General features: G+C 40.1%; 1 protein-coding gene across 1 annotated transcript; it reads left to right on the top strand.

Annotated features, from left to right (window-relative positions):
* Positions 1-70: 70 nt before the first annotated feature.
* On the top strand, positions 71-20,519 carry LOC136425439 (transcription elongation factor SPT5-like). Its single transcript, XM_066414295.1, has 29 exons — positions 71-238; positions 552-627; positions 1,191-1,355; positions 2,484-2,568; positions 3,014-3,146; positions 3,578-3,646; positions 4,019-4,081; positions 4,235-4,265; positions 4,589-4,657; positions 6,470-6,629; positions 7,194-7,381; positions 8,031-8,098; positions 8,950-9,055; positions 9,329-9,404; positions 10,211-10,368; positions 10,862-11,017; positions 11,530-11,627; positions 11,956-12,025; positions 12,301-12,426; positions 13,011-13,136; positions 13,709-13,793; positions 15,094-15,204; positions 15,586-15,691; positions 16,386-16,510; positions 17,130-17,238; positions 17,669-17,892; positions 18,582-18,886; positions 19,337-19,432; positions 20,079-20,519. The coding sequence occupies exons 2-29, from the start codon at positions 568-570 to the stop codon at positions 20,223-20,225; spliced, it is 3,315 nt and encodes a 1,104-aa protein (XP_066270392.1). The 5' UTR covers positions 71-238; positions 552-567; the 3' UTR covers positions 20,226-20,519.
* Positions 20,520-21,005: the final 486 nt, after the last annotated feature.

Genomic DNA, 21,005 nt, shown 5'->3' with positions numbered 1-21,005 from the left:
TTTCACAAAGCCACACAAATAGGTGACGTCACAGGTCATAGGGTAAACCTATATGTGTAGTTATCGTTAGACTGCAAAATGTCGTGACGTTGACACATATTTTGCCTACGTTTACACATCACCGTGCGTTGGGGACAAAGTGGGGAAGTGGACATCGTGGTTTTGGTGAAAAGTTTGATCCTCTCTGAGCTGTTTTAGTGGTTTTTGCTGACTTCTCTGGCGTTCCAGGACAGGCAAGGTACAGTGGGGTTGTTTTGAGCTGATTTGAGTTGACATAAATTGTTTCTTTTGTGAGAAGCGATGTTGTGTATTGATGGAGAAGCATCATGTTGTTGTGCTTCAGATTTGTGTGCAAGGGAACTACTTTGTAAGTCTTGGCTACATTTAACGAGTTTTGAATGTTGTTATTGTTAGCTATAAATAAATATTTATTCACTAATGGAGCTTCATGTGCATTGGTGAGATTGATCAATCTCTCCAAGTTATAATTTTCACATTGTGAATATTATGGATGCCAGAACTTATTTGAAAAATTTTGGTTTCCCTTTCAGTGGAGGTCAGAAGAACATGTCTGACAGTGAAGGGAGCAACTTTTCAGACGACGGCAGCTTTGTCGCCAGCGATGATGTAAGAACAGATTTTTTTTCTTGTTTTAGTTTTTATGGCTCATTATTTGGCTGCACACTACAGTGTTGTGCATTCTCCCTTCAACTCAAGGCTTTGAAATTTGAGAACACCTTTGTTATTGGGATACCGTAACTTAGATAGATTTTAGTGCATGCAGATAGGTGCATTCGGGCACCTTAAAACTTAGTGCACAGAAATAAATTTGGGTGCACTACATAAGAGTAGAGTAGAATTTTCGGTCAGGTAGGACTGTTCCAGTTTAGACCGCTCTTCATTGTTGAATTCTTTTTCACTCTTTTCACTCACACATAAGTTGAATCTGAAATTCTACAGCTTCCTTTAAAATCTTAGAAAAAGTATATACTGTACAGCTTAAGTCCTAATATCAAGAATATGCTACATATACCAGTATACACTAAAGTCTCCTACCTTTACATTATCCTAGTTCCTACACAAACAGCTAGTTGCGCCAGTGCACCCATGGCCAAAAATTCATCTCAACCTTTGGGTGCACATTCACACTAGCAATTTCGAACCCTGCAACTTATTGTTATGTTTTCTAGGATGCTGGAAGCGACATTGGCAGTGACCTTGGGAGCCCCGGGGGTAGCGGAGGAGGCAGCGGAGGAGGCAGCGGAGGTGAAGACGACTCGAAAGAAGTTGACACTAGACGGAAGACCGTGGTAGAGGAAGACGAAGAGGTAGAGGATGAGGAAGACGATTATGAGGCATGTGCATGGGCATGGGTTAAGGGACTGCTGTCTCTGCTGCATGCTATCTTACTTTGCGCCTTACTTATCATAAGACCATGTTGATTTGATTATATGGATGACATCTAGTGGTAGTGCTGGGTACCTAAACCCCGGACCTGATCCAGACTGGACCTAACGTTTAGGTCCAAAAAACAGTGTCTGGAAACAAGTCCGGACTTGAAAAAAATTCCCTCACTTATACTCTCCTCTTTGTTTTAAACCATCTTAAACCTTCCTTAGATCGTGAGATTTGCACAAGAAAAATATGAAAACATTGCTGTTTTGTGTTTACTACTGACTGTATAGAATTTCGCATATGTAGTTTTAGAATTGCTTGTAAGATATGTGCCAATATGCAATTCTACATGTAGCAGAAAGAAAAATTGTTTTTAGCACACATACATTGTATGCCATGAGTTCGTCCAGGCCTGAACTCTGGATCTAAATCCGGACCTGAACCTGAACATGGATTTAAGTACACAGCACTATCCTCCTGGAACCCCAAAACCGATGCAAGTGTGCAAATAAAAAAGTTTGACAAAAATGACTTTGGCCTTACTTTGGCATTCTATGAAAAGGTATCTGTTTTCCGAAATATTTTTCTGCAATTTACATCATGAATTTTTTTCAAACGGACAAAAATTGGTGCACGTGTGGTTGTCATCCATATAATCAGATCAACATGGCCTAAGTATTCCAGCTTTATTTCATGATTAAATACCTGCTTTCCACAGATATTGGTATTCTTCCTTTTCTTTCAAAATCTCTGTTTTTCCCCTTGTGTTATTTTTGCATAGAATGCTATAGATACAAGGCATGGACCGTTTCAAAGTTGCATGCCATCTGCTTTAACCTCAGCTTATTCTCAGTTGTTCTGCAGTTTGTCTGATGTTGATAAATATTACGTATACAATTCTTTCTCCTTCTGTTTATCTTATTCTTATTCTGTTGTTACGTTATGCTTGACTGCCTCATTTGCTTCTGAGAAGCTTTTCTGCTGAATTTGTGTTCAATTTTGTGTTCCATATGTTTAGAATGGTTTGTTTGGTTTGAAGCATTATGCACCCAATCATGGTACTGACACTGTAGTGGCGTTTATTTCAGGATGAAGAAGAAGATGAAGATTATGGAGTTGGACAAAAAAAGAAAAAGAAGCCCAGATATGGTGGATTTATCCTAGATGAGGCCGGTATGTATTGGTATAAGTTATTGATATGTAGAAGTTTGTTAATAGCCTGCCTGTATCTTTGTTTATCCTTTGTCAAAAAATTGAAAAGTTCACAAAAACTTCATTGCAACAATTTTGATTACATTATTTCATTGTGTAGTTAGAAATACAGAAATAAATATGATTAAGGATGAGAAGTGATAAAGACAATTGTAACAGTTTTGAAAAGAACCATTCATTTTTGCTGTACTAAATTGTTGATGTCTTCAATGTGTGAGAGGGCTTATGCACCTGCTTTGGCTTCCTGTTCACATTGTGATAACTTCAAATAAAACAATAATTATTATGTTTTTCTTATAACACTGCCTAAAAGACGAATCTATTCTAATGTATCATGTTTATCGTATGATCATCAACAGAGATGTGACAAACTCCCTGTATAATTTTTGTTCATATTCATAACTAGATGTGGATGATGATGATATTGAGGAGGAGGAAGATTGGGAGGAGGGTGCTCAGGACCTGATTGAGAAAAGTTCCGTAATCGGTGACTCCGACCAGGAACGCAGCGGTGCACAGCGACTGGCCAACTTGTGGAGGTAAATTAATTTTTTTTTAATTTTTTTTCTTGGAATCAATATTGTAGAGTAGAACTTGTTGTCATGAAGTTCAGAAGAGATATCACTTGACATTCTGAATCAAAGTCGAACTATAAATTGCCAACACAAAAATTGGACGTACCCAAATTTTCGACTAACCAACTCCAGTCTTTGTCAAGGAATGAACAATCCACCGCTTCTGTGACGTCATGTTATACAGATAGAACATGTAACTCGGTGAGCAGTGGATCATACGTTGCAGAAAGTCTATAGCGCCCCCCGTCTCTGTTGAGTGATGGTCCAGATGTAGATGGCTTCTACATCAATAGATATCTTTAAACAATGTCCAAGAGTGCAAAAATTAAGTATTTAATGTTGTAGCTGTTGTTGTGTTATTGTTATCTCAAAATGTTTGTATTTTCCATGTCCAGAGATCGAGAGGCAGATGAGTTGGGAGAATACTACATGAGAAAGTATGCCAGCTCCAGTAGCAGGGATGAGTAAGTATTCAGACTCTTAAATTTCTATTTGACACTGATAATATGATTTTATATAGATTAGATCTGACAGAATAGAGACACTGAAGACTGATTGTAAACAAAACACATAGTACTTAAACGTAAACATACATGTAGTGATTCGGCTACAGTATTGACAAAAGTAGCCAAGGGAAGAGTCTTATTTTGGAGTAAAAAATGTATTTTGGGAAATTGTGATGAAATAAAGTGATTATAAAAAATTTGTTCAAGTGCTCCATTTCTGTTAAGAATTTCAAGAGTTTCAGTTGCGCACATTCATGTTGTATGGCTCATATCAATATCATATCATATACCTTTGTTATTGTTTACTAAAAGTTTTATAACATGTTTCAGAACTGGGGGAGAGTATGAACTCTCTGATGACATCACACAACAAGGTTTGCTACCTGGAGTCAAGTAAGTCAACTTTTGTCCTCTGGTCCATTGAATTTGCTAGACTATGAAGATGACTTAACATAGAAGACACTTCCGTCTTTGAAAGAATTAGAATTGTGATAGTTTGCACAAGTGAGTCTCTAACCCTTTGCTTATTTTTTCTCTCCCCAACAGAGATCCAAACTTGTGGACTGTCAAGTGCAGGGTTAGTTTTTCTTTATTTTTTGTCTCTATTTTGTGTGAAAGATCAAGCCTGAAGCTGTTATTAGGTCATTTGGAATTGGGTTAATAAGTAAATAAATGAATGAGTCAATGATGCAGTTTCACTCAGTGACAGATGAATGTCAGTTGGAGTTTGATTTGTGTAAAATGGTGTGTTTTTCCAGCAGACTTACTGTATGTAGTTTGCATTAGAGAGTTGACAGAAAAAAGTTGACAATGACAAAATGAATAAGTTTTCTATATTTCCACACAGCCCCATCGTAAGATCCTACTTTGTTTGACGTTTAATGTTGTTTTTATTTACAGATAGGAGAGGAGAAACAAACAGCCATCATGATGATGAGGAAGTTCATCGCACTGCAATACTCAGATGAAGTAAGTCACTGTACTTTTCACCTGTCAAAGACAACATTTTTACAGTGCTTTTCACACGGCAAATATGACACTTGCTGCTGACAAAGACAACATTCTTAACAGGAAGATTTAAGCTTCATTGCAATGGAAGATGTTCCAGTACAAGGAAGTTATGCACATGGAATTTGCAGATCAGAAATCCACCGATTCTGCAGTTCTTGTGATAGTCACTAGGAGAACAGTGTGCCACTTATTTTTAGTGTGCTACTGCCACTCTTATATCCTCCTGCATTCATACTACAGTCAAACCTGCCTAGGCGACCACCTTTTCAACGCGACCACCTGGCCATGGCGACCGCTTTTTCTCGGTCCCGAAAGTTTTCCCCATAGGCACAAGCATTAAGCTGCCTGCCCAAGGCGACCACCTGTCCAACGCGACCGCGACCGCCACGAATTGGGACCGCACAGAGCACAATCCCTGCCCATGGCGGTCGCCTAATTTTCAAGCGTGCGGTGACATCGGATCATTTTGCTGTCGGATTTCACAGAAATGTTTTCAAGACTTTGAGGGACAAAAATAAGGACAAAAATATATGGAATAGCAATGTTATAGCATAGATTCCTCCATGAAGTGTTTTGATAAAACGTTCCCCCTATGAAAATTGTAAAAAGACAAATGTTTGTGATGTTGTTGTGCCTATCGTAATCTTATAGTTTACCGCGAACTCCGGTCGGTTTAAACTCAATTTTCAAAACGAATACGTAGTGCATGGCGTCAAAAAGTCAGATTTCACAGAAATTACTATCTATTTTTGAATTTTCAACAAAAATGTCACTGTGTCTTACTAGATTCCACCGAAAAATGACTTCGCGGCGGGCAAAACATCGGGTGAGAAATGTTGTTCCTTGGTCCCGACGCCATCTTGGATTTTGGCGCGGCTCGGATTTGACGTACCGCTGACCTTTCTGAAACACGATGCTTTTGTGTATGAACATTTGTGAATACTCTAGTTATTGATGAAAATTGATATTCTTTTTTTCTTTTTATTTCCATGAATCTTACAAACCTTTATTGGACGCTGTGCGTTCTGCTGCACTGACTTACCTTTCCATGCGGTCGCACAGAGCTTGGTAGCGCGACGAAATCACACCGTTCCGTTTTCATCTTTAGTTGTCAGATCGAAAACTTTTTTGAACCTTTTATCCAGCGGTCGGCGCCCCAAAAAAGGCTGGGGCCAGCAGGTGTTTTCTAGGGATTTGTCTTAGGCCTTAAAACTTCGATGATGTGCGTGTGTGTAACGTGTGAATGCGGGAGGGCGCTGCGAGATTATCGAGGCAACCATTGTTTTGTAGTCAAAATTATGACGAAAATTTGTACACGATGTAGCGGTATAAAATTATTACAACGATAACGGAAAATAAAATTTTTGTAGGATCTTTCTGTCAATGAGAATTGAACCTGGTGGGGGTCATGCTGTCTAAATTCACATAATTTCCATCCATTTACGTGCTGTATTTGAAAACCTCGACCTGGAAACATGTGAGTGGAATCCTCTTCATGGCGACCACCTGTCCATCGCGACCGTTTTTGCCCGGTCCGCCGGGTGGTCGCCTTGGGCAGGTTTGACTGTACTGATAAATCTATTAAATACTACAGGAGACATGTGCATGTTTCAGTAACTGCTTTGTTGTACAATGTTTATAACAGGTTACAGTATGCCGAAAAACAGAATTCAGTAACTGTTGCTTCATTTGCTGCATTTCATGCTGTCATCTCTACTTCTGTCAGTAAAGTTAAGTCTAGAATTCTCGTAACATATGACGTTGTTCCAGCCCCTACAGATCAAGTCGATCGTTGCTAAAGAGGGTCTGAAGGGTTATGTGTACGTGGAGTCGTTCAAACAGACCCACGTGAAGGCTGCCATCACCGGCGTGGGTAACCTGCGCATGGGTATGTGGCAGCAACAGATGGTCCCCATCAAGGAAATGACAGGTGGGTCGTCTGTTTAACCTTCTTTCTACTACACAACATTATAACCGGGACAAATCTTGTACCAAAAGGCTCCCTTAGTAGGGGAAAGGTTAAAGTTAGATGATGATATGAAAGTTGTAAGGAATTGGAAGAAAAAGAATATGTCATATATTACGCCAGGTTTATGAATTCCGAAGTAAAAGTCGTCTCAAAGAAAATGGAAGATGAATTTTTGTTACATTTTATGCAGAAAATGCTATGTAAACCCTTTGTTTTACAAAGTATATTCACCAATATGTTTACGCTATCTTCTTAGTTTAGGCCTCCCATATTGTCCAATGGTAGCATATATCTTCTAGTTCCTAAAATATTTTCAAACTACTTTTAGGAATTGTCTTGCACAAGATGTAAGAATGTAAAAGGAAAAAAAATGCCTACTGTGTGCTCTTGAATTTCAGCCTCCTTCCTTTGTAATTGAACTTGTTTTTGAGGTCCCTTTTTGTTGTATTTTCGAACTTTTTTGTAACTTTTATTCAACTTTAAGATTTTGAATTTACACCGATGTATCACAACTTTTTATTCTAGATGTTCTGAAGGTGGTAAAAGAAACCGTAGCGTTGAAACCCAAGTCGTGGGTACGTCTGAAGCGAGGTGTGTACAAGGACGACCTAGCGCAGGTGGACTATGTGGAGCCCAGTATGAACTCTGTGCACCTGAAACTCATCCCTCGTGTGGACTACACCAAGGCGAGAGGGGTAAATAAGGCTTCCCAGGTGAGGAACAAGTTTAGGAAAACTTAGAACAGTTCTTGTATTTTTACTAAGAGTTGCAATAAGATGGTATTTGTCATGGGGTAAAAGAAAAAAATGAATTTGTTGGGAACTCTTGTTTAGATGATGCCTTAAACTGAGTCTTGGGGCATGCATGATCCAGTGGTTAGTGACCAAGAGGTTGTGAGTTTGAATCCCGGCCGTTGTCACACATGCACTTGCATGCTACTGGAAAGGGTCGCAGTCCTTAGGACGGGATGTTAAGCCGTGGTTCATTGTTCATGGTACTTGTCGAAAAGATCCAGGGGAATTTCTCACATGAAAATGAACCTTTAAACTGTATATAGCGTCTGTCTTCTCTGTCACGACCAATGAAAGAGTATTTCAATCGTTCAGTGAGCTAAACTGTTTAAAGATCACTTTAACTTTTTACTTACCTTGTAGTCAATTATACTAATTTGAAAGATGCCTAGAAGGCTTTACAGGTAAAAAAATGTGCTTAGAGCCACTCAGTTTCAGAAAAAAAGTTTGAATGAAGATGATTGAAAAAATACACTTTGGCTACAGTGTATTCTTGATCTTCTATCACCTCTCCTCTGTAACTGAAATTTTTGTCATTGTGAACTGTACACTGTTGTTTTCTGCTGCCCAGGATCAGGGAGAGAAGAGGAAAAAGTTCCGCAGACCTCCACAGAAACTGTTTGATGTTGACGCTGTCAGGTGAGAGTCATACATACATTCATCAGTGTTCTCGCCAGGCCTTTTCAGCATAGGGGCTCCCTATGCTGCGATTTGGACCCCCTATGCTGTGATCTGGACCCCTATGCTGTGTTTCAACCAGCATACCGGGGTGTTTCTTTCTGGGACAAACCTTGTGACCCTTCATAAATCTTATAAAAAGTTCATATTTGGCTTTAGAATGAGGCTGTGACAGAGGAAAAACTCTACATGTACTTCACAAAATCTATCCCTCAAAATGCATGCAATAATGTCTCATTGGGTTATGAATTTGCAAATTTTCCGGGGGAACATGCCGGACTCCCTACTCTGGTCATGTCTTCAGCACTCCACGCGTGACTTGCACCGCGTAAAGTTGGCATTCTGTACCTGACCCCTATGCTGTGAAAAAATTCTGGTGAGAACACTGTTCATGTAACTGGTAAACTGTCAGTTGGCATAACATCCTATATTTTAGAAGACTAGTGCATATGTGTGTGTGTGTGGGGGGGGGGGGGGTACTTTACAATGCCTAGGTTGTCTCCTTGAAGTTAGGGTTGTTGGCTTAGTTAGAATCATCCCTTCGGATGGGACGTAAAGCCAGAGGTCCCAAGTTTCTGGAGAGCCACACCTCAAGCATGTTAAAGAACCCACCACACTTATCGAAAAAGTTGGCGCCCTTCCTCGTGTGAGTGGATCAAACCTTACAGCCTGGTGTCTGGGTTGACATCTTGAAACGGTGATAGTCACATGTTATGCCAATCCTTCCAAATATGTGGTATAATCTCAATGAATAAGTCAACACTTGTCCAACACCTTAAAGTTTGTGGACTTATCCTTTGTTTCACTTTCAGAGCTATTGGGGGTGAGGTGACCTCAGATGGAGATTTCTTGATCTTCGAGGGGAACCGCTACAGTCGCAAGGGCTTCCTCTTCAAGACTTTTGTCATGTCTGCCATTGTAAGTTGTTATACTTCTTTGAATACTGATATTATTCTGTTACAGTAGATCACAAAATAGGCAGGAAATGTGCTTGTAATAAGAAATTCAAAGTAAACGACACACTAAATCACACATAGTATTCGCTGGTAGACCTTACTACACTTTTTGTAGAAGACAAATGGCATTCTTTAACAAATTGTTTTACCACCAAACAGTTATTGCTCTAAGGTTGTAGTGTGAGATTGTTATATGTTGATTTTGATCCACTGAAGTATCCATTTGAATCCTCAGATCACAGAAGGAGTGAAACCAACCCTGTCAGAGTTGGAGAAGTTTGAAGACCAGCCAGAGGGGATGGACATAGAGTGTATCCTTTTTATATCATTTTGCTCCTTCAGGGCTCAAAATTCATCTTTGGGAATAGGTGCACTGGTGCACCCAACTCAAAAAATTGGGTGCACAGAAAGAATTTCGGGTGCACCAGATAAGATAAAGTTGAATGTTCTTCAGAACATAATTACAAAGTTTAACGCTGCTGCCTTTCTTAACAACTTTAATCTGTAATTCTATAGCTAACTTCAAAATTTCAAACAGATAATACATTAAATAAAGTACAGCAAAAAGTTATCATGCTGTTTTTTATACTTACATTTCAAGAATATTCTGTATACTAGTGTACAATAGTACCTTAACCCTATAGGCTACAAAAATATATAGGTGCACCAGTGCACCCAGAGTCAAAAATTAGGTGCACAGCTCCAATTTTGGATGCACATGCACCCACTATTTCGAGCCCTGTCCTTTGTAAGTCGCAAGGGGTCACACAGGGTGCCAAAGAAAATCACATGACGTAGCCCATGATGCCACCCAAATGGTGTACAACTAATCGCTGTCAATTTCTTCGTGTTGATTGGTGGGTAGCCACAAAACTTTCTTGCTCCATAATTTTGTCATAACTTTCTTTAGTGTTATTGTAGATCTTGAAACTGGTGATCTCTTACTGCGGAATCATAGCACTTTTAATTCTACTGTACTACAGCATTGTTTCAAACTCTGCGAAAATCTCCTTTTCCCTTCTACCACAAAATGAAACCGCCGCAAAAGTTAATACATTTACAGTATTAATTAACTGTATAGATGTTTGTGTTAGTCCCTTGACCGTATACTGACCAGTGGTGCCTGAGTCCAGAAGTAAGGTGGACAAGCAGCACAGTCTGGCACCTGGTGACATCGTAGAGGTCGCAGAGGGAGAACTCATCCACCTGCAGGGCAAGGTCATGACTGTGGACGGCAACAAAGTCACCATCATGCCTAAACATGAGGACCTCAAGGTACGTAGTGTTGTTTAACTATCTCCTTGTATCTGTTAAGAGTCAAATCGGCTCATACTTTGTATATGTGATAGGTATGTGAATTATGAAAAGCCTGATAACTAAAATCTTCCAGATAATTTTCAAACTCTATGATAGACAAGCTATTGACAGGAAATAATTTCTATTAAAGGAAATGCTTAAAAGGTAGTAAGAAATAATAGTAATCATTCTCACTGAAATGGTGTAAATAGACTTGTATTTTAACACATCTAGATTCCATAATTCATTGCATAAGGTTAGACAGCTTACTTTCAAATCCTAGTTCTTATGTTACTTAGTTTGATGAGTGAAAATGAACAAAAAATGGCTCCACCCCTGTGGCAGTACCAAAAACACTTTGTTTCCCTATTGTGTATTTTTTTGCATAAATTGATGGATAGACATGATACTTTGTGGCTCTGCAATGTTGTTCTTAGCAATTGATTCAACTGTTGTAACTTTATTTCCACAGGAACCTCTGGAGTTCCCCTCTCATGAGTTGAGGAAACACTTCAACATGGGCGACCACGTGAAGGTCATCGCGGGTCGTTACGAGGGGGACACAGGTCTTATTGTCCGTGTGGAGGACAACTATGTGGTACTGTTTTCTGACCTGACCATGCACGAGGTTAGTAGTCTCTAAGAAATCCTACGTTTTTACAGTGTTGTGCTATACAGGTATTTTATGTATACATTTTACATTGTTGTCATAATTGGTAAACTTCATTGTATGTCAGTATGTCATTGTTTGCGTAAATGCTAATAAAAGAACTTTGCATGTATTTGTTACGGAATGATTTTTAAAATGTATGCATTGCTCAGAAACAAAGGCTTTTATATGCAAAAAACAGTTACTCAAGCAACTGCATATGATTTTGGAAACGGTCAGACGTTTTAGGTAGCATCCACTACCAGTTACACATTGCTTGAGTAACTTGGTTTTTTTTTTTATCTTATTACATGTCCCTAGATTTCTAACCTTCACAAGGTATAAAGGCATTTATGTATGGTTATAATTTGCAAGAGCCATATATGCCTTGATATAGTTACTTTGGACAAGGTTTTCTTGAGGAAAGTTAGTCTTTCATTGTCTTGAAACTTTCCTGACCATGTTATAACTGAGGTTTGTGTGTTTTCCAGTTAAAAGTGCGACCCCAGGACCTCCAGTTGTGTACAGAGATGAGTTCAGGAGTGGACTCTATGGGACAGTTCCAGTTTGGAGACCTGGTCATGCTAGAGTCAGTACTCATATCATCATATTTTATTTGCCTGTAGGAGAAATAGATCGTTGAATTGTCTGCCTCTGGGATATGTTTGATTTTGAAATCAAAAGCTGTAGACAAAACAATACGCCTCTTCACGATAAACATAAAACTTTCAGTTTGAACTTGAGAAAATATTATTGTTTTTGAAACAAGGAGGGAGGCATTTTCTCACTGGTTTTATGTTGACCATGAAGCGATCACCAAAAACAAATGTGAACATAAAACCACAGCAAAAATTACAAGAATAACAGTACACAGTTGTAGTCATTGCTTTTTATTTGATGTACATTTTTCCCTTCAGCCCACAGACAGTAGGCATCATTGTAAGACTAGAGAGGGAGTCTTTCTCAGTACTCAACATGCATGGAAAGGTAAGGACAGTCTCTTTCAATTTAGTAATGATACAGTAATCATACAGTAATGATACAGTAACAAAGGGTGTAGTAGTCTAGACTTGATACTTCTTTTTCTCTTCTTCTTCTCTTATACTGCCAAACCCAATAGAAATCTATCTCAAACTCGACCAAATTTTTTTTTTCAATTTCAAACCATGATTTTAAGGCTAGTGCTAGCCATACAACAGCTATGGCTAGCATACAGTGTTATGGACCAAACAACATGTGAATTTGCTTGTTTTCCTTGCCAGGTTGTTAACGTCAAACAGAACGCAGTCACACAGAAGAAAAACACGAGGAACGCTGTCGCTCTTGACGCTGAACAGAACAACATTCAAGTCAGAGACATTGTCAAGGTCATAGATGGACAACACTCGGTGAGTCAGCATTGAAGTTGCCTTCGTGCAGGTTTTCCTATTGATGTACATGTAGTAGGCCATTGTTGAAGTGGCAGCAGTATTGTCTAGTGATAGTAGATTGGAAGGTGCATTGTTGTGAATAAGACACAAGTTTAAGTCGCAAAACTAGAACAATGTCAGCATTCTTAGGCATCTCAACACCTGACACATTCAAGAAATAACTACGTGTTGGAACAACAGTTTTCGCTCTGTTTGCATGCGTGTGTGTTCGGCAGAATATCTTAGGAACTTCTAGATGGATTGCGATGACATTTGGTAGATGGGGTAGGCATTGTGAACGGTCAAGGTCAATTTCGGGTCTCCTAGTGACTGACCTTGGTACTGCAGCAGGACTTTCAGTTTTTGTTTCTCTGGTCATGGACGTGATGCTATGGTCTTGATTGTTTTGTAGTAGATAGATGTTGACGTAAAGAAGACGTGGAGCAGGTTTGAGCCCCCTTGCAGGTTGCTATGCTTCTTGTTGGTTCTGCAGTTTCCGACATAAACAGTTCACAGTCAAACCACTTGATGTGTTTACAGTGTAATTATTTTTCCTCCTATAGGGTCGGCAAGGTGAAGTGAAACATCTGTACCGTAGCTATGCCTTCCTGTACTCCAAGATGATGACAGACAACGGAGGCATGTTTGTGGTGCGGTCCAGACACGTGGTACTCGCTGGAGGTTCAAGGGTCAGTTACATACTGTAGATCTTGAAATCTTCGCTATACATATATTTTTATGATTGTTTTAGCAGTCACTTTTCCAAGTCAAAACTTTCAAAAACTAATGAGTTATTGTCCTGTGGACTGAAATTCCTGTGTACACATTCCTGTGAAATTCCTAGAATTCTTGCAGACTCCTTACAATTCTTTACCATTAGGCCTGCCCCTGAGGTGTTTCCAAAAAGTGTAAAATACTATGCATTTTATCTGAGTAGTATGAAATAGGCCAAAAATAATTACTCAAGCAACTGGATAAGATTTTGAAACAGTATCCACTGTCTTTCGTCAGTGACTAACGATAGGACTGAGAACACCAGGTTTTATACCAAAACTCTGAATAGATATGTTAATGAGGTTAAAACAATTTAGGATGTCTTCAAGTAGTCTTTAAAAAAGGTTAATTCAAGACAAAGTTTTATGCCAATAGTTCAATTAGCTACTGTTGTTTTAGTACAGTAAAACAGTAACTAAATGTTGCCAGACTAAGTATGATTATGAAATATGCTGTAAGTTTATGGTGATATTTTCTGACCATACAGCCCAGTAACACCACCACAGTGATGGCAGGATTTGCCCCCATGTCCCCGCGACTGTCCAGTCCACAGCACCCCAGCAGTGGTGGGGGTAAGTCAATACCCATAACCCTCGTCCTACTGACTTCTACTGTAAACAATAGATAGATGTCAGTTTAGATTTAATACAGAGAATCGTGTTTTTATGCATTTCATATGAAATATCTAATGATCTACTTTGGATAGATTAAATTTTGAAGCAGTGAATGTTGTATTTTTTTGTGTATGAAATTTCTGAGGATATACATTGGATAGATTGAATTTTGAAGCAGTAAATGTTGTATGTTGTCTTTTTGTGTATTAAAATATGACGCACATTGGAAAGTTTTGATGCAGTGAATCAGTGTTTCCGCCAGACCGCGACTGAGAGGCCGTCCACTTGGGGAGGGCGCTACCGCGAAAATTAATTGACCGTACCGCGAAAATTAACTGACTGTACCGCGAAAACTAATTGACCGTACCGCGAAAATTAATTGACTAGGAAAAGTAACTGAATGTTGTGATCAGAAAAGACTTTGTTAATTTTTCCAAATCAATTTGTTACGAAGGTCGCTATAATACTGCTTCAAGTCGTCACAAAATGCGATCTATATTGACCAGAAACGCCTGAAGTGTAATGGGGATCTCCCGCCCTGTGGTCACGTGACATCTTGCCGTCAACCAATCAGAGCACAGGTTTTGTGACGCAGACTAATCAGAGCTCAGAACCTTGCATATCAATGAGCTTAAAAACATGGCGGACGGCCCGGGACTCGCGAGCATCATGACTTATGTGAATTCATAGCGAAAATACGATTTATCTACGGTACATACGGAGAATTTTCACGGAAAAATATTCAAAGGAATATATATTATGTCGAATACGGCCAGAAATGAAGGCGAACCGCGGCAAATCACGACGTAGAGGCTGAAATGCACGGGCGAAATTCTTGTTTTGTTTACGTTTTTCCTTGTTTTCTTTGATGACTTTCTTCGATTGAGTCTTGAAAAACGGGTTTTTAATGAGATCACCGTATGCCAAAGGCACCAACATCGATTCTTCGCAAGCATAACAATAGCAACAAACAAAAGAGTGTGAATGTCCAACGATATAGAGCGTCCCCACGCCCGCAGTAACAAAGAAAAACAAAGAAATTATGCCGACCTCTCGTATTTTTTCCCCCGATTTCTCGGCATTTAGTTTGTCTTTTTTTTAAAAAGAGGACGGCCTCTGTCTAAGTTCAGGCCGTCCAAAGCGACATAAGGCCGTCATTTGACGGGAAGACGCCCCTCTGGCGGAAACACTGCAGTGAATGTTGTCTTTCATATTTTTGTGAATACAATTTTTGATGTTGTTATTATGTTTACAGGAGACAGAGGAGGAGGGGGTGGGGGCGGTGGCCAGGGTAGGGGGAGGGGACGGGCAAGAAGGGACATGGAGCTCATCGGGCAAACTGTCAGGATCTGTCAGGGGCCTTACAAAGGTAAGTGTTCATCAGGCAAAGTGTCAAGGCCTTACAAAAGTGTGCTAGCCTGTTAGCACTTTAAGTATGATTGCCTTCTGCAAAAATGAAAGCCAACACGATGTAATGTAAATGAATCAAATTTTTTATTAATTCTTTTTGTCATTTGACCTTAAGATATTACAAAATCAATCAAAGGTACATGGAAGTGAGGTGATTGTCTCAATTCATTTATTCAATTCCTACAATACCCAAAATTATGTACCTAGTACATGTATTATGGTGCAGGAAAAAATGAGACACTCATATTTTCATCCATATTGTAGATACTGACATTCAGAGAGAAGATTAGATATTGAATTTAATTGTATTAAATGTTATGTTTGTCTTGTGTGTTTCCAGGCTATATCGGTATGGTGAAGGATGCTACAGAGTCCACAGCCAGGGTGGAACTACACTCCAGCTGTAAGACTATCTCTGTAGACAGGTCCAGACTCAACCCTGTAGGGTACGTAACATGTGTTACTACTGCACATCCAGTCTGTATTATAATCCAGCTGTAAGACTATCTCTGTAGACAGGTCCAGACTCAACCCTGTAGGGTACGTAACATGTGTTACTGTACATCCAGTCTGTATTATAATCCAGCTGTTAGACTATCTCTGTAGACAGGTCCAGACTCAACCCTGTAGGGTACGTAACATGTGTTACTACTGCACATCCAGTCTGTATTATAATCCAGCTGTAAGACTATCTCTGTAGACAGGTCCAGACTCAACCCTGTAGGGTACGTAACATTTGTTACTGTACATCCAGTCTGTATTATAATCCAGCTGTTAGACTATCTCTGTAGACAGGTCCAGACTCAACCCTGTAGGGTACGTAACATGTGTTACAGCACATTCCTTTTTGTTTTCTTACAGTGCTACTGGGCTTACATGGAGCACAGCTATGATAAAAGTGATGTTCAAGAAAACTTATATAATTGAAGGGAACACAGTCAAGAAAACTTGATAAGCATTTACAGTAGCTAAGTACAATATACAGTAGATACCAGTAACACCAGGTTTATGAAAAAAAGGTGAAAATTTTGCCTAGGTCTTCCTTTATACAACCTGGCTTACTCTCACATAGATTGATAGATGCAGTGAAATCTAAACCATGATACATTTAATAGATGGTTTTGTTTTGTTGTTTTCCAGGGGTCCAATGAGAAGCGGCGCCAGTACATCATACGGTAGAACTCCGATGTACGGATCACAGACCCCAATGTACGGCGCCGGATCCCGTACACCCATGTACGGTTCACAGACTCCGCAGTACGAAGGTAAGACTGAACTAAAAATCGACCTTGACCTTTGTCTTCCCAACACCTACCCACACATTGTACTCCATTCAGAAGTTCTTGAGTTATGCTGACTACAAAAATCCGGAAACACAAACACACACACACAGACTCACAGACAGACAGACACACAGACATGCGCAGAACAATATCTCCATGAAAATAATCAAACTTAAATGTGGCAACACGAATGGCATTGTGATTTCTGACTAGTTTTGTTGAAAGAAGTGGACTAAAAACATTTTGATGCTGAAAAGACTTTGTACACAACCAAGACTTAGTGATTTATTCAACCAACATTTCGGCAACCATCTGTCACCTTCCTCAGGGCAATTTTGACAGATGTTGCTGCTTATAGATTTGTTCCCAAACGCAGAGTATTAACATATATATACTGTTACATGGAAGGGTATCTGATGCTGTCTTGTTGCATGCTTTTGTTACAAACTCCAACTGTTTTGACGCCGAAATTCAAAATGGTATAAAATTCATGAAAATTGCACAATATATGATTTGCATATAACCCTGTATGGCAGAGGCTAAAGAGCCAGAGAAAAAAAAACACAGACAAGTTAACCACCATACTCTGTACCCCCCACAGGAGGCAGAACCCCCCATTACGGGTCCCAGACCCCTCTGCATGACGATGGTAGCCGCACACCAGGCAGAACAGGAGCGTGGGACCCGACCAATCCAAACACGCCCTCCAGGTAAGCCATAACAGACCATTACATCATTGTGTTGGGTGTGGTCTCATTTACATATTTGTCTTCAATATAGCCATCTGCAATCTGCCTTTTATGGGCATAGATCAGAATTGTAGAAATTGGGAAAGGTAAAAAGAAGTTAGTTCGAATGGTGTCATAGTTTTTATTTCTATATGGACACAAGTGTACTTTACACATTGAAGTAATAAGTTGCTTAAAGAAATGTGACGTCATGAGCGAAAAATTAACTTGATTACCTGGTGGCAGGAAACATCAGAAGGGTGTTTATTTTGTATAAATATTTTGAATATTTTGTATTCGTTGAACAATACTTGTGGTGGTTGATTGTAATCAGGAACTGTTTCATTTTATTTTTAGTCTCATTGGTGACATAAGCATTTGAATAACATCATATACTGTCCCATACTTCCAGGCCAGATGATTTTGATTACCGTTTCGATGATGCCACGCCGTCGCCACAAGGCTACGGAGCCGCCACGCCGAACCCCGCCACTCCGGGGTACGTGTCTGCGGACTCTCCAGCCGACCACTCGGGTCCGTTCACGCCACAGACGCCCGGGACAGCGGGCATGTACGGGAGTGAGACCACGTACTCACCGTACCAACCCACACCATCTCCACAAGGATCTTACCAAGGTATGGGATATTCTGTCCCTATACTAACCTTCTCCCTGCTGCCTAACTCTGTAACCAATAGAGAATGGGGTGCCAAATGGCTACTTCAGTGTGCTAATGGTTAAAGATTACATGTAGATCCTGTAGTGCAGACGTTTCAATTTAGAAAACACTGGCTTCTTCCAAAAAATGTAGAAGACATTGCTATAAACACATCACCAAATTGTCTTTGTATGTATAAATATTAATCAACTAGTATGATTAAGGTTAAGAAATAATCTGAATTTTAGTGCAAAGTAAGTGGACATTGAATTTTGTGCCAAATCCTTAGATGTTTTATATAGATTGCTGCATGTGTCTGTAGCTATATTTGCATAGCCCTTTGAAATAACATGCCAGCAGCCTTAGTAGAGGGAAGGTTGAAATATCTACTGTAAATGCATTTAAGTATGCAGTGGTTTAATGTTCACAGTAGCCTCTTCACCACAAATTTCAAACCACCGCCAAAATGCTTGTTCTGTCTTTTGCCTGCCTACCACCTTGTTACAAATGCAAGCTAAAAACCACTCCCTACCTTGAAATTATATCACTGCAAACTTGAATGCACTCACAGTATTAGGAAGCACCTGAAGCAGTCAGAATGTTAATCTGCCTGTGTTGCATTCACCCTTAGCCATACAAAGGTTAACCTGCCTGTGTTGTATTTCCAGCAACCCCCAGTCCTGCAGGTTACCAGCCTGCCCCCTCCCCCGCCGGCTACCAGGCAACACCCTCCCCCGCTGGCTACCAGGCAACGCCCTCCCCAGCAGGGTACCAGGCCACCCCCTCCCCCCTGGGGTTCAGCCCCATGACCCCGGGGGCGCCCTCCCCAGGAGGGTTCAATCCCCAGACCCCGGGGGCTAGCCTGGACCAGGGAGGTACTGATTGGCAGACAGTGGACATCACCGTGCGAATCCGCGAGACCCACGAAGACCCCGACCTCATCCACCAGAGAGGAGTCATCCGCAGCATATCGGTGAGATCTCGGGTCATCTGTTCATGTAGAAAACAGAAATTTCTAGTTGTATAAAGTAAAGTAGATTCATTCCACAGCTAACAGACATCTATCGTACCACAGTCATCTGTCAGCACGACTTCTGGTATCATTCTGGAGTTCCTGTTTGGAACTTTTATTCAGCCTGTTGATTTCTAGTTGTATTTCTGAAGTTGAAGAGATCACTTCTAGGCACTGAACTACTTACTCAATGGTCAAGTCAAATCAAGGCCTTTATTTTTCTTCGAAACAACAAGTCCTGAAGGTCACTTCAAGGTTACAGGTTACATGAATAGGACTGTCACAGCCACTCTTCTCCCTAAGCCCGATGCTAATCATTGTATGGGGAAGGGCAAGAACCAATAACCAAGCACATAGGTAATGCGTTTTTGAGGAAAATGTACTCACTATTGCCTGCCCCCCTCCCCCCAGGGTGGCATGTGTTCTGTGTACCTGTCTGAAGCAGACAAGATGGTGAACGTGATGGGAGAACACCTGGAACCTGAGGCACCTGCCAAGAACGACAAGGTAACACCTGCAACATCATTGATACTGGTCATTCACATCAGCAAAGGCTTGTTTTAAATTTTGTTGGTCAGTGTATGTATGAACTTGATACTGAATGTACAGGAAAGTTTTATGTTTCCTTCCTGCTGTTTGTCATAACACATATAGCTAGTATAGAGATTGCAATGTCAGTGTTTATTTCAAGCCTCCTAGTAGCTTTCCTTGGTGCTGTAGTGGACACGTCTCACCTGTAACATCATAAGATACCAATCATCCAGAAGACTTGTCTGAAATTTTGTTGGTCACTGCATGTTTCAAGTTGTAACTGGACGTGCAGCAAAGTTTTATACAGTATATGTCATTTGAAAGCTGCTTTCCTTTCAGTCATGATACATTTGTAATAACATATTCAGTTAGAATGGAGACTGCTTAGCAGTGCTGATTTCGAGTCCCAGCAGCTTTCCTCAGTACTACAGTGGACCTGTGTTTGTGTCTTCTGTTCTGGACATTTTAATAATTATTAAGACCGAAATTAATGTATACTGTGTACTGTTTTACACAATGTATGCAATTTGAAAGAGCCGCTATCCTTACTGTTTTGATATCACTGTATAACCTTACATATCTATGGAGATATTTGACTTTGAACTTGATGTGTTCTGTCCAGGTGAAGGTGATCTTGGGAGAGGACCGAGAAGCGACGGGAACTCTCATCAACATCGACGGCCAGGACGGGATTGTACGCATGGACCTGGACGCGCAGCTCAAGATCCTACAGCTGAGATTTCTGGGAAAGCTTGGGCAGAAGGACTAGTAGTCCCACTTTGAGCTGAACAGAGGATTCTTGAGACTTTTTAAGGGCGTGCAGCATAGTTTCTTAAGAAATGTAGAGAGAGAAAAATGTTGGAAGGATTGCAAGCGAAGAAAGGAGACCTTCAATTCACAGGGCAACACGAATACTACATACATGATACAGACGGTGGAGACTGTAAAAAAAAGGACTGAACTAGAACATATTATGAAGGTCATGTAGATCTAGCTTAGAGAAATGTCAGGACAAGATGTCATAGGTAACCTGAGACAAATAAAAGAGCTGGTACGGAAATGACTTCAAGATTGTTCTGTGTAGACATCTCTATAGAAAACCGTATGACTGTGACAAGAACAGCGATATGTTACATGGTGAAAAGGTTTTGAGATCACAGTAAGAACATACACTGTACCACACAGGATAGACAGAAATGTTCTAGTTGTATTGACAAGGCAGACACTTTCTTCTGTTACATATTTAACTCCACTAGTGTCTCTATTTACTAATCTCAAAGCAGACATATGGCTTTGGCTTGTTTTTGTATTTCTTTCCACTTACTTAACACTTTATAACTTCTACACTTTATTTCAAGAATGGCTGTCTTAAAAAGAGCACTCCTTGAAAGATTACACATTGAGCAAAAGTAGGCAAGAGCCATATATCTGCTTGGAGAAGTATACATTTAGAGGAGAATGCACTCTGTAGTGTAGATTTTCTACATCACATTCCTTGGTAGATATGCGTACATACCAGAAAGGAGTTAAGGGAAAGTGGAAGGAAAAT

The sequence above is a fragment of the Branchiostoma lanceolatum genome, chromosome 19 (genome assembly GCF_035083965.1).
Source record: "Branchiostoma lanceolatum isolate klBraLanc5 chromosome 19, klBraLanc5.hap2, whole genome shotgun sequence".
In the NCBI taxonomy this organism is placed as follows: Eukaryota; Metazoa; Chordata; class Leptocardii; order Amphioxiformes; family Branchiostomatidae; genus Branchiostoma; species Branchiostoma lanceolatum.
The sequence above is the reverse complement of the archived record's forward strand: the minus strand, read 5'-3'. Positions and strand labels throughout refer to the sequence as shown.

Bases quoted from the DNA above. Each gene is read 5' to 3' on its own strand.
- LOC136425439 (XM_066414295.1), top strand. From the start codon at position 568: ATGTCTGACAGTGAAGGGAGCAACTTTTCAGACGACGGCAGCTTTGTC. The intron at 11,628-11,955 runs GTCAGTACTCAT...TTTTCCCTTCAG, and splicing joins GGAGACCTGGTCATGCTAGA to CCCACAGACAGTAGGCATCA. The intron at 17,239-17,668 runs GTAAGCCATAAC...CCATACTTCCAG, and splicing joins AATCCAAACACGCCCTCCAG to GCCAGATGATTTTGATTACC.